This window comes from Melospiza melodia, chromosome 1, assembly GCF_035770615.1.
Source record: "Melospiza melodia melodia isolate bMelMel2 chromosome 1, bMelMel2.pri, whole genome shotgun sequence".
Taxonomy (NCBI): domain Eukaryota; kingdom Metazoa; phylum Chordata; class Aves; order Passeriformes; family Passerellidae; genus Melospiza; species Melospiza melodia.
In genome coordinates, this window is record NC_086194.1 from 4,915,442 (window position 1) to 4,929,320 (window position 13,879).

General features: G+C 44.5%; 1 protein-coding gene across 2 annotated transcripts in view; it reads right to left on the reverse strand.

The window, feature by feature from the left end:
- Positions 1-13,879, reverse strand: part of PLCD1 (phospholipase C delta 1) — a 56,338-nt gene that overhangs the window by 19,922 nt on the left and 22,537 nt on the right. For both annotated transcript variants that reach the window (XM_063176395.1, XM_063176327.1), the window contains exons 3-5: positions 10,922-11,150; positions 5,360-5,489; positions 997-1,225 (exon numbers count right to left, since the gene is read on the reverse strand). In XM_063176395.1, the coding sequence (XP_063032465.1) occupies positions 997-1,225; positions 5,360-5,489; positions 10,922-11,150 (588 nt within the window). The remainder of the gene's footprint in view (positions 1-996; positions 1,226-5,359; positions 5,490-10,921; positions 11,151-13,879) is intronic.

The following is a 13,879-nucleotide window of genomic DNA, read 5'->3' on the forward strand; positions in this document are numbered from 1 at the left end:
TCCCAAGCACAGATTTTTATGACACTTACGTGGCTTTTCATTACACTTTCCTTGTCCTTGATAACATCTTAAAAGTGTCAAAGACAGACCTTACCTCATCTGTCTCCAGAGATTTACAGCATGAAAATCTCTGCTTGAGCATTTCAAGGTTTCTTTGCACCAACCCAGAGAAGCTGTCAGATGTCTAAACACAGCCAGATAAATCCTGTCTAGATTATCCAACTAAATACATGATTTGCAAAGAGGAATTACAAAATTACTCCCCATTTTGAGGGACTGAACTAGATCTCAGCCTAATCCTAAAGCCTGACAGTTGCAAAGCCTTGTCCCCCTCCTGAAGGAATATCAGGATAGTGGAAAACCAGCCCAAGATTCTGAGTTGGCTCTTGGAACCCATCCTCCAAGGTGCTCCAGACTGATGATTCACCCACAATCTGAGCAGACAGACAGCTCAGTGTCTGCCTCCTGAACAGCTGTCACCCCCTTGGCCTCTGCTCAGAGATCCCATCTGCAGATGGCTTCACAGGTGCCCACCATCAAGGACATCTGCCTCCACCCCAGCTTCTGGAGAACATAAATATTGCTCCATTCTCAGCCTTGAAAAGCCACAGGAGGTCTGGGCACCTGAATAACCCATGTGAGTCTTTCCCTCAGGGTTTTCATCATCCTCTAGTCAAACCTATACCAATCCCCCTTCTGCTGTTCAGTGCACCCAAAATAAAATTGAAGAGAGAGATTTCCCAGCCTCTCCTCTGCCCTCCCCTCCTAGAGATGCTAGGAGAGGAGAGCAGAGGAGAGGCTAGGAAATCTCTCTCTTCAATTTTATTTTAATAAATAAATATGTTAATGCTCCCCTAGGAGAGTGGTTTTTCAGAAGCAGCTGTGGGGAGAAAATAATGCACACGACTGCAGGGAAAAAAGCAACAGCAATGCAATTCATAGTTCATCAAAAAAAAGCAAGATTTTGAGGCAAACCAGCCAGGGTTTTCAACTTACCTCTTTCATTGGGCTCATATCTCTGAATTAAGGCAGGCGCAGCAACAACAGCATCTTCTTCCTGCTGCACCTCATAGAGAAACCTCACCAGGTTCTGGCAGGACATGAACCCCTCTGGGTCCGAGTACATTTGGAAGATGCTGTCTATTTCCTTCCTCTCTGTCAGTATCTTGTAAAATTCCTCTATCTCATCATCCTCCAGAGCCTCTGTTTTGGACTTGTCACAGTGCTGTAAACGTAGAGGGGAGAAGGAGTGAAAACCTTCTTTCCTTCTGGCATAGGCCAGCCGTAATCTGCACCAGGGCTACACAACGCAGAACACAAAATAATTGCAGAGAGTTACTGGCCAGCACGTGGTCAATGACAATGGTTCTCACTGACAAGGCCAATAGTCATAAAAATTACAGTTATTGGTATTTATACATTGTCAGTGTTATTGGTATTTATACATTGTCAGTGAGCTCAAAAGAACCAGCCTCGAGTTCCATCATTTGGTGGGCTTCAGTCAGGACAGCTCAAAATAATCCAAGCACAAATCAAGGGTCAAAAGAATCTTAATCTCAGGGGGAACAAAGGGAAACAATTAATTCTATTCAATAATGATAGAGAGTATAGCCAAAAACGCAGGAAGTGAAAAGAACTCTGACTTTAGTGGCTCAGAGCTCAAGAGGCTGTCAAGACTCACAGTAGGGCTGTTTGCAAAGATGGCATCAAAAAGAACTAAACCCCCCCACAACTGCTAAACATGTGCATGTTTAGGTATGAAAAAATCCAGTTACTGGCCAGCCAGTGAGGGGTACGTGGTCAATGACAATGGTTCTCACTGGCAAGGCCAATAGTCATAAAAATTGCAGTTATTAGTATTTATACATTGTCAGTGAGCTCAAAAGCAACAGCCTCGAGTTCCATCATTTGGTGGGCTTCAGTCAGGATAGCTCAAAAGAATCCAAGCACAAATCAAGGGTCAAAAGAATCTTAATCTCAGGGGGAACAAAGGTAAACAATTAATTCTATTCAATAATGACAGATAGCCAAAAATGCAGGAAGTGAAAAGAACCCTTCCTTTGACCTTAGTGGCTCAGACCTCAAGAGGCTGTCGAGACTCACAGTAGGGCTGTTTGCAAAGATGGCATCAAAAACAACTTAAAACCCCCAAATGTGCATGTTTAGGTATGAAAAAATCCACCTCTGCATGGAAATTTTCCATTCTCATCCAAAAGCTGCCAGGTAACAAAATCCCCACAGATTTCAAATCAGATATAATCTTCTCACAAGGAGCTGTAATTCAGGTTCTCCATCTTCCTCTGGGGTTTGAACTTTTCCAGTAGATACCATCTGTGACAGAGCACCACAGCCAAGGACTTGATTGACCATGAAAGATGGGGAGCTTGAGATAGACATGTTAATGTCTCCATCAAGGACACAGCTTTTCCAATAACAAGCTGTTCTAGTTTATTTTAAATACTCCCAGGTTCAATTTTTCATCAGAAACAGCTTTTTTTTTTTTTTTTCCTGTGGCAAATCCCGATATTAATTTTGTTGTTTGTTCCTAGCAGAATTCTTCAGCTTGTCAAACCAGAGGAATTAAATTGCTTTCCATCTTTGATCCCCTGTGACAGAGCTATTTTCCTGGCTTTTATGATGAAAATGCCTGTCTCAGTTTAACCAGTAATCACACTAATCTCAGCCTAGCCCTGCCAGTGATCTCAGCAATGGCCACAGTGGCTTTGGCAGTGTCCCAAGATGATAAGAAGGGACTTTCATCCCCTGCAAATCTTCCACTATCTGTTTAAGGAGCACATACAAAACCAAAGAACATTATCATGATGCTTAGCATTTCACAAATTGAAGTGACAGAGTTCAACTTGTCCTGACTTCAGAACCTGCTGGGCAGAAGCTACAGGCTCATCTCAGGGATGGGACAACCTGTGACGTGCTCAGTACTACAAACACCTCCAAAATAGGTTTGAGAGTTCAAGAACTGCCTTTCCCTCGCTGCCTCCCATGTCTGTGATCCTGCTCTGTGGCTCTGGCAGATCCCCCAAGCTGAGCTGAGCATGATGCTTAGCAACTGCAAAAGAAATATAAAGAGGGAAAGCAGCTGGTGGAGACAGCAGGGATGTTGTGAATTACAAATGTTCTTTTCTTTAAGACATGACAGGGAAAATGACAAGATATTCCTCCTAGAAAACTGGCATTTTAAGTGGTGTGCGCCTGGGGAAGTTTATTCATTAGTTGCCATTAAAGGCTGTGATGAAAACAGGGCAACAGCACCAGAGTCAAACTCCAGGACAGATCAGATGCTCAGTAAAAAAGTGGGTTATTTCTGCTTTGGCTACAAGAGGTCCAAATTAGAAAATCTCAACCCAAAACAGTGTGTTTTACCTCCCATGTATGCATCACAAGCCATGAGCCCTGCATGACCCTTGGCCTGGCAGCAAAAACACCTTTCTGATGCATCAGAATGAATATACAGGTTGAAATGAAGTGAGCAATGGCAGCAGCTTTGCATCATTTCTGGTTGCATTGCAATATGTTTTACTCCAGTGTCCCAGACCTGGATGTGGACACAGAGTCACGAGAGGAAAGGCAAAAATAATGTGAGAACATGCCCTGCAGCCCCCACTTGAGCCCCTGCTCACCCTTCCTTCCTGTGACTAAATGAAGAAAAACTCTGTGAGACAGAAAAGATCACCCTTTAATGGGCTGTAATGCCCTGCTCCATCCAGGCTGAGGCAGGATGCAAACTGAAAATGTAATTGCTTTAAGAGCAGGACAGACCCTTCCTGGAGGCAAACCAGCCCTCAGGAGATCTGAATTAACCTCCAAAGTGCCTCTCTTTCCAGGGGCTATACAGGAAACTTTAAATTACTTGCTTAATGATGATACTTCAACTAACTCCCTGCATTTCCACGGGCTGAATCAAGGTTTAGCAATTACTTGGAGTCTTTAAGCAAAAAGGATTAATTTCATCAAGTTTCCTCTCCTGGAGCTCCCTTGTAACTATTGGGACAGCAGAAGAAGTTCATTAAATAAGATGAGACTGTGCCTCTAAAATAAAAAAAAAAAAAGGAAAATTTAAAAAAAAAACCCAAAACAATGGTGATTTTTTTTTTCAGGTTGTTGATGTGTGAAGATGTGGGAATTTTTCGTCTCCTATATGTGAGATGTATCCTTCGGGGTGAGGAGATTCACACCCTGCTCCCCACTGGCTTCACCTGCACAGACTGCAAGGGAAGTGTTGGCAACTCCTTCCAGTGGACACATGCAGCTCAACCAGGGGATTCCCAGCCTTATTTCCACTCTTCCAGAACCCTCCTGAGAATAAAGGATGGGATGGGATCCACCAGCCAAAGAAGGCAACAACTGGAATATTTTGTGAGCTGAAATTCTTTAAGATGTGCTGATGACCTTCCCCCTGATCCCTGAAGAGTAGAGAGATGTCTAAAAAGCAAAGACAAGGAAATTTGGACCTCCTTTGGGGAAGGCTGCCTGCCCACATGGAGGAGCAGGAGAACTCCTGCCTGGTGCCCAAAACCACCCACGTGTTTACCACTGATCAGAAAAAAACATTTCTGAAACTGCACACACATTAATTCAAATCCTGCCTCAGACAGGATGGAAGTTTGGAAATTATCCAGATGTTTTATCTCACCTCAGCAGGATGGATTCTCTAGAGAGAAACCCAAAGCTTAACAACTGAGAAATTTTCATCCCTTTCTTATCTTCTGATAGGCTCAGCCAACAAGCTGAATCTTGAGAATTTAGAAGTGTACATCCCTGACCAGATTAAATGTGCCTTGGGAGTATTAAATCAATCAGACTAGTCCAGGCTTGGGTGCAATGTTGTGCATCTATCATGAATCTGGAAAGGTTTTTTTTTCTTAATTTGTACTGTATTTTTTGTTTGTTTGTTTATACCTGATATTTTGCAACCCTCTCCTCTGAGAAGGTGAGGATCTGGGTTCACAATTGTAACCAAACAAAATTCTGCCAGACTTAGGCACTGACATGCAGCTGTGGCACACAAAACTCCTGAGACCCCTGAGACTTCAATTTTGTTTCCCTTTTTCTTGCATTACCCATGTTTGCAACTCATTTTCTGCTTCATGGCAGAATTAGTCATTGATTATGAATAAAGATCTTAACACACCCTCATCAAAAGCATTGTGCTGGCCTAACTCAGGGGGAATCAATTATTCCGGGCAATAAATTACTGAGCACCAAAACCTGAGAGCCCTTCCTTGGTACAAGAAAAGAAACCAGGAGTTCACTTTAGGTGAGGTCTCCAAGCCAAGCTGAAAGCTGTGGGACACCCTGACCTCACCAATGAGCAAACCCTTCTTCTGCTTGCTCCCATTACCTGGAAAATCTTCTTGGCGTGGTAGTCATCCACTTCAATGTTCACTTCTTTCAGGAAGTCTTTGAGCTCCTTCAGGCTCATCTTGTTGTCCTTGTTTTTGTCAGCCTTGCGCAGGCAGGTGTGAATCCAGCTGCAGGGCGATGTAAGGAAACCTGTCCAGGTCACTGCCCAGCCTGAACACCCAAACACCTTCTGCTGCACGTGGCAGGGGGGAAACCCTCTCCTAAAGGCTCTGAGCCACCTCTCCAGCTGCTGCAAATCACCCTGAGCAGCTGCCACCACCTCACCTCCTGCTCCCACAGAGCACAATGGAGCCTTGGCAGGAGGAAAACGTGCTGGGATACAACTGATGGTGACCTGGGAGAAGCTTTTCACCATCTGGCCAAGGCTGGAGCAGCTCTCTTTACCCTGTAGGAGTTCCTGGCCGCGGCCAGAAACAGTTTGATTTCTCTTTTATGACAGAAAGTACATTCTGCTCCAGATGGTTAAAAAGGGGATAAAGGAAAGAATGAAAAGAGCTCCCAAGAGAAGCTTGGTAAACTCATTGTCATGGATTTGCTCAATATTCAGTGTGTCATGGTGAACACTGAACTCCAGAAGAAGTATCAATAATAATTTTTGAACTCATCATCAGCATATTTTTAGGGATTTCTACCAATATCTCCTAAGAATTTCTTGTGAGTAGAATCAAACCAAACTTTGTGGGTCTTTCCTTCTTCCCCTGATGAAATGCACAGGGTCTGTTACTATGCTGCACTGTGATAATATTTCATAACAGCTTGGGTTTTAATCACTTCAGCATATCTGGATCAGGAGTAGCTGCTACAAGAATGATCTTAATGTGATGTCAGGCATTTTGAACTGAGACTTCTATTTTCTTTCAGTCTCTAAAATCATGTTAGACAGTTGGGACACACTGCAGTTTTAAACACCAAAAAAACCTCCTGCTTTTTGCATCATGGAACTGTCTGTCTAATTTGTTTTACTGTCAAATAAGAAAGGTCATCCAGAAAAATATCTACTTTTCAACAGGAAAAATAATGATCAAAGTGAGAATTTGATCTCCAGTAATAACCTTCCATGTCTCACATAGGAAACAATGCTTCCAAATTCCAGAAAAACTTCCAAAAAAATGCCCAATATGAATGCTAATCAGGGTAAAGCTCAGGATCAGCCAAACCAGCTGAGGCATATAGTGCTGTAACATTTAAACTGGGCCTTTCAAAATGACCCCAGAAAAGGGCATTAACAGCCTTAGGGGCTGTAAACATAGCCCTGAAACAGTGTTTGCCAGAGCTACCCTGCACTGAAGTATTTCCCAGTGATGGAGATATCTGTAAACTGTTAGTGAGAATTGTTTGTCTCATGGAAAGTTGAACTTTCTGACTTTAAAAATCTTGGCAGGTGCTGAGCAATGACCTCACCCCACATCCGTCTCAGCCTGGTAATATTAATATTCCTCTTCTTTAGAAAACCAAAATAAAGAGAGGCTGCATTTCCCAAGGACACTCCAGAGCCATGAACCAGGGTCTGGCTTGGCCTGAATCTTACCAGAAAACCCAGTTTGAATCATGAAGCTCCCGAGAGGAGAGGATGCTGTGCTGGCACCACACCTACCCCGGGGTGCAGAACAACCTCCTGGTGAAGATTGCCATGCAAGTTGTTTTCCATTACCATCTGTATGGCAGATTACCTTTGTCAAGTGGGCAGTTTGCCTTATCTGTCTCTCTGAGTGACCACAATCACTCCTCCCTTGGGAGGGGACATTGCTGATAACAGCTATTGAATGTCACTGCATGGCTGATAAGAACTACAGCATCCCATTGGGAGATGTGAGCCCAGAGGGAGGAGCCAAGCATTCCTACCCAGATATAATCCAGAGGTTTTGAGACACCAGCACGGCTTCTCCACTGGATTCCCCAGAGGAACAGCAGCTGCCTCTCCTTCCACTGGATCTTCAGAGGAAGAATCCATCCTTCTCTACAGGATCCCTGCTCCAGCAGAACCACCCCTGACACTGCAGGAGGGCTGAGCCACAATTCCAATGGGACTGCCACCAACAGCCTGACCCACAGGGTGTCAGGCTGGGTTCTGACTCTGTCAGTGTTGTTCTAGTGTACTGCATTGGTTATTTTATCCTTTATTTTTTTTTCTTTTCCCTATTAAAGAGCTGTTATTTCCTGCTCCCATATTTTTGCCTGAGAGCCCCTTAATTTAAAATTTATAGCAATTTGGAAGGGTGGGGAGGGTTTACATTCTCCATTTCAAGGGAGGCTCCTGCCTTCCTTAGCAGACTCCTGTCTTTCCAAACCAAGACAACCCTCCACAAGCTCTGCTCCAGACAGGGTCTGTCACACTGTCACCAGACTGTCAGAATGTCACCCTGGTGCCACCCACTCTGACCCTGCACCTCAGGCCCCCTTCCCAGCCTTCCCTAAAAACAACAAGCAGGAGGAAAACCCAACTGTGGTGAGCCAAGAGGAAATCCAGCCTGCCACAGCCAGAGGTGAGCAGTAGGGGTGGATAGAAACTACTCTTTTGTGCATTGAAACTACTGCTTTTGTGCTAACCACTGCAAAAAAAAACCACATTTCTTTAAAAGTCTGCATAATTTCCTCTGATAATGGGCACCCAGAGGTCATGCACACACCCAAAGTCCTCTCTGGAAGGCAAAATGTGGGCAGTAAATGCATCTGCAAGAGAGTATGCCCAGGTCCTACCTGTTAATGGAGGATGTTTTTCTCTTAGATGCCTTCCCAGGAGGCTGAGAAATGCAGGACGGAAATCAGAGAGCCCAGGAAAAGTCCAGGACACACAGTGGGTCCTCTTGCTGCAAGGGCAAGCAGCAAAGAGAGAAAAAGGAGGGTACAGACAACTGAAATCTCAGTAAACAGCAGCATTCTGCCCCCAAAACACCCAAGCTCCCCGTGCATCTGCATCCCCTCAGCTTTGGGAGAGGTTGGAGGAGCTGGATGAACAAAACACTCCAACTGGAAGTCCTCTCATCTGGTACAAACACCATTTTCCAGTCCTGGCTGTGGGCATGCCTTTCACCTTGTGCCCCTCTGTGGGGCTGAGTGCACTGGGCAGCAGCTGCTCCCATTTCTCTGGGAAAGCTTCTCCCATTCCTGTGCATCCAGGGAGAGCCTCTGGTTCTTAAAGGCTGTGCCAGCTCCAGGGCTACCAGCTTTCTCTCAGTTTCAGCCATCCCCCTCTGGTTTCTATCTGGCAGATATCCCATGAGTGTGCTCAGAACAGAAATGCTGCAGAACTTCTGGTAATTGCTTTCAAACCAGAAGAAAAGCTCACACATAAACCCCAGAACCGAAGCAGACAGTGCCACCCTGCTCAAATGAAAAGTCCTCTGTGTTTTCTGGTCTGAAGCCTTCCCTGCACACATACCTGCAATATTTGCTAAACTACCCATGCCAGCCTGCTGCAAGGTTGAATCTGAGGCTTATTAAAACAGAGCTCTGTGTATGAGAACATCACACATGCTCATTAAGCATGTGGGAGTTTTATCTGTGTAGGAATATAGGACTGGAAAAATACATAAGACACTGATCCCAGTCCCTTTCTATCACAGGCAACTCCACTGAATTCCAAACTGAACGAGCCCCATCTGAAACTAGCAGAGTTTTTTGCTTTCAATCCTTGTTTTCAAAAACTTGCACATTCCTTACTTGTTTTGCAAAGGTTTGGGAGGCTGAAAAAGATACCCTGCAAGGCAACTCTCCAGTAATGGGGGACGGGCAGGGGACACAACACTTCTCATGCCCTGACTCTTCCCCCTCTGTGCTCACAGATGCTTAGAACACTCCTGAGGTTTAAGGAAGATCTGAGCAAGCCCACGCTGCCAAGCAAACCCAGTGAAGGCAGACTAAATTTAAAATCCCAGGCTTTAATTAAACATCATCAAATTTCAAATGAGAAATCATGCTGTTCTGTAATTCCAGGTTACGTTAAATGGCCTGAGACAAGCCCAGATTGGAAGCCAGCACTGCACAGTAATTACTCTTCCAGAAATATGGTTTGCCTACCCACCCTATTTAGCTTCAATTCTGCTTTCCAAAGACAGAAAGGCACTTTTCCATGCTGGAAATTTACAGCTTTCTTCCTTTGCAAATGTCATTGTTATTTTCCCCCCCTTAAAAAAAATCTTGTCTCTTCTTACAGGCGAGTTTTTCAGCAATATATTTAACTTGATATGCTCCTGGGACAACTTTCTGTAGCCCAGATTTTCCCCTACACACTGTGGGGTGGCTGAGGAGTGACCTTACAGCCCAGAGCTTGAAAAATCCTCAAAAAAAAGACATTCATAATGCAGGAGATAAACAGGACATCCCAAGCACAACAGAACTAATGGAGTTTGATTCCTTTAAGGGAACAGCACTGTGGCTGTGAAAATGCTTCTCAAGCTTCAGAGAATCCACAGAGGAGTAAAGCCTGATGAAAGTTCAGCATTTATGCACCATCTCCTTCTCCATCAGTGCATTATTACCCAGCAGTGAACCCACATGGAGTGAAGACTTAACTGAGGGCAACATTCCTGGTGCCTTCTCAGATTTGAGCTCCAGCTTTGTGATTTTTCCCAGCTGAGGATTTTGCATCTCCCCTCCTCTCTGATGTTTGGTGTCACACAGGCCATGAAGCCCAAGCAGCTTTCTCTCACCAAGAGTGGTATCTGTTTTCCTCTCTGATAGCTGAATATCTCCCTTTGGGAAGCTTAAAGGAACCTAATATTTTACCATTACTGTGGCTTTGTCAAATCAGGGTGAAATCAGCCAACAGCTTCAGATGTCATGGTCAGAGTCTCCACAGGGACTGAAGAAAATCCACCCAAAAATTCCACCCACAGATATCTTCTCTTTATACATGAGACCTCTGCTTGCAAAGCAACTTATTGAGTGAAATGCAGCCTCAGGGAGAATTCCCTGTGAATTCAACAGAGCCAGGATTTCACCCAATAACCACCCTCTCTCCATTTCATAATGAATTCACTCTCCTTTCCTGCTCTGTGCCTTTTCCTTTCTGCTCTCTGCATTGTCACTAGAGCAACTGCAGATTTTTTCAGGGCAAAACTTCCTCTCATGCTGAGGCTAATAAGGAGTAATTTCACTCAAGTCAGTGGAGCTACCCTGGAGTAAATTTGGCAGTGAGAAGAGGAGAATCAGTTCCCTCTCCTTGTATTACTGAGAAACACGGTAAACAGTGAGGGCTTTTCATGCCTTGCCAAGAAGTGCCTGTCCTGGAGTTTACTGCATTGCAAGTGAAACAGACCCCTGAAGAACACAAAAAAATAATGATTGTTTTATCTGGAGCTCCATGAAAGAGGGAATTCTTCGCTTAAGGAGCCACACTAAGCCTGACTCCACTCTTGCTGGTATCATTGTAAAACAGGGGGGAAAAGCACTGGAAACCAGGGAGCTTGCCTGGGTGCAAAATCAATGCAAGAGAAAACCCAGAACAGGGAAAAAAGGAGGTTAGTCTACTATCCCCACCCACATGGAAAGACAAGTGCATCTTTGTCCGTGATTAATCACTTTATAAGGCAAAGGATACTGTTGGAGTTTCTGTTTCTGGTTCATGGAGTTGCTGTGGGCTATGATTTTCCCAAGGCCAGCAATCCAGTGGTTGGCATCATCCTCTGAGCTCGCAATGAGGTCCAGGTTTTTCCTCTGGTCTTTGAAGATGATGGAAAAGCAGCGATACTCTGGGACATCCTTGGCGTATTTTTCCATCCCTTCTGTTTTATGGCCTGACCTCACATCCCGGATATCTTCAATGGAGACTGTGGAAAGAAAGCAGAGCCTGCTGTCAGCAGGGGTTCACTCAGCCTTATCTCTCCTTGGTGAGGGGTATTAAAAAATTACTCTTTTTCCTTTTCCTGAAGCCTCTGGAGGTTCCCTTCCTCTCCCTCTCTTCCCCAGGCTTTGGTACTAAAGAAAACTCAACTCAAAAGGGCTAGAAAGAGCAAGAAATATTAAAAAGAAAATCTCTTTCCCTATGTTCTTTATTTAATAAAGACACAGAATATGCCATAGGTGCCATGCTGTGATGTCCTCTTTATGAGCCAGAAATCACGGCCAAGATTTGGCTCCAAGTCCTTGGAGCATCCCTGACTTGAGCATCCCTTGACTCATTCCCCCTGAGAATGGGGATGGTGGAGCTGTGCCTCCCTGTGAGCATCACCCACAGGAAAATCCTAAAAGCACTGAATGCTTTAGGTTGGAAGGGACCTTAAAGACCAACCCCTGAAATGGACAGAGATGCCTTCCATGATATCAGGTTGCTCCAAGCCCCATCCAGCTGGCCCTGAACAATTCCAGGGATGAGAAGTCCACAGTCTCTCTGGGCAAAATAAGAGGTGACTTCAATAAGAGGAGGGTAAGGTAAAAAACTGTCCTTCTTTAGGTTGCAAAAACAGTGAGAAGGAAAAATTTAAGATCCCATCCGTTCCTCTCAGTCACAGCAGTGCAAATTAAGGAGGCAAAGACCAAAGTGTCACAGCAGTCTGGTGTCACCCATACTCAGTCCTAACCCCTGTCAAGGGTAGAATTTATTGTCCTTGCTGTAACAAATCAAAACACCGTCTTCAAGATCATCCTTCCCCACTTCCATCTCTGCCCTTCAGCTGGTGGAAATGAACCCTGAAGTTGCTCCAAGTTTGCAAAGTGCACACACAAGGCAATCCAGAAGGAGCAGTGCATGAAGAGACTTTTATTAAACAAATGCAAGTAACAGAGACGGTCCTAAAAATGCTCTTGAGAGCAGAGCCCTCAAACTGGGCTGAAATCAGGTGAGCTCCCAGCAGCACCCACAGCCTCTTTTTGTCTTTCATGGGTCACTTAATACATCTACACAACACTGCCACAGGTTGCCCTGAGTTGTGGGTGCCCCATCCCTGGAAGTGTTCGAGGCCTTGTTAGATGGGGCTTGGAGCAACCTGGTCTGGAGCTTTGTTAAAAAACAGTGCATGAGTATGAAATACCCCCAAAGTTTAACTGAATAGGAGAAACTTGCCTTTAAACATCCATCTCACCATTAAAATGCCCAGTTTATTCAAAGGCAACACTGCAGAAAGACCCAACTCAGCATCCACCTGCACATTTTTGGTTTGGCTTGGGATTATTCAAAATTCATCAGATGCTCATTAGAGGTTTGAAAACTTTCCGTGTTTTCCCAGAGCAGTCATGATAATGCTCAGCTGCTGGGGAAAAAAAAAAAAAAAAGAAACTGCAAAAAAAACACCCAAAATTTCAGTCTTCAAAAATCAGTGACTTTCCAAAAGCAACACTTCACATTTGCTTCAAGTTCTCACCAGATGCTGGGGTGGTCAAACACCCTCCACAGCACTTTGCTGGTTTGGTTCCTATACAAGAACACACCAGGAGCTCCCTGGAGCTGGCAAAGCTCTTCCCTGACAATAATGAGCTGTTAGCTCTGGGTGGTCTTTGATTATCACTTTGCAAAGGCCAACATTTGATCGGCTGAGGGGAGGGGAGGAAAAGGTTGGGTTGGGATGGGCTGCTGTGGAATTATGATATCTGGCCAATTTACCTCTGAGTGAAAGTTTATGGGTTTGAGTACTAAAATCAGATTAAAAAGGGCTGCAATTCCCCCACAGCTGAACCTTCCTGGTGATCTTGCCCTTTAACCAGGACATTAATCAAATTATAGTAGTTGTGCCTAAGGTGGAACTTCACCTTTAATGTAAAGCATCTTACTATGTTTGGCCAGATTCAGTTCAATAAAAAGTCTAAAGTTTATTTAGGTTTCTTTTATAGCCAGTGGGAAATAAAACAGCTTTTGGAACACAGCTGTTCTGTCCTATTCAAACAAAACATTCAGGATAAGTTATACCCTTAACCCATGGCTACAGTGGACCCTTGACCAGAAGGGAAGTGCAATCTGAGCGTCTCATATGCAGACTGTCCTTAAATGTGGGACTCTCCTCCTCTCCAGATCTCTTCTGCTTATGGCAGTGAAGTGGAAGGATCATCTCATCCTGTTATTCCTCTCCACCTGCCAGCTGCTCACCACTGCTTGGCTCACAAGAGTTATTGTCCTGCAGAATGGCTCCTCAGTCTGCTTGTGCAATCAGCCCCTGAACTTGGGGCTGGCAACAGCCTCCTGTTTCCAAGACCAGAAAATCTGATGTTAAATATTGGAAATTTAGAATGGATTCTTTGGAAACCATTACGTGGCTGCATGAATCCACTGGAAAAGAGAGCTGTGTGGGAGGGAAAAAAAGATTGAAAACCTGTGTCTGGAAGGGCTGCCTTGATCTTTTCAGAGGATGATGGAGATAAAAGAGCTGCTCAGTACACAAAGGGTACAAGGAAGGCTGAAGAGCACGACTGGTGTCTATTGTAGTCACACAAGAGAGGAGAGAAACTATCACCACAGGAACTGTTAAAAAGCAGGGTAAGGAAGGACACTTTTTATAGTTTTCCATAGCTTGGTTGTGTGTACTGTTTTCATCTATCAATAAAAAAGCTGAAGCCAAAGTACTCAGCC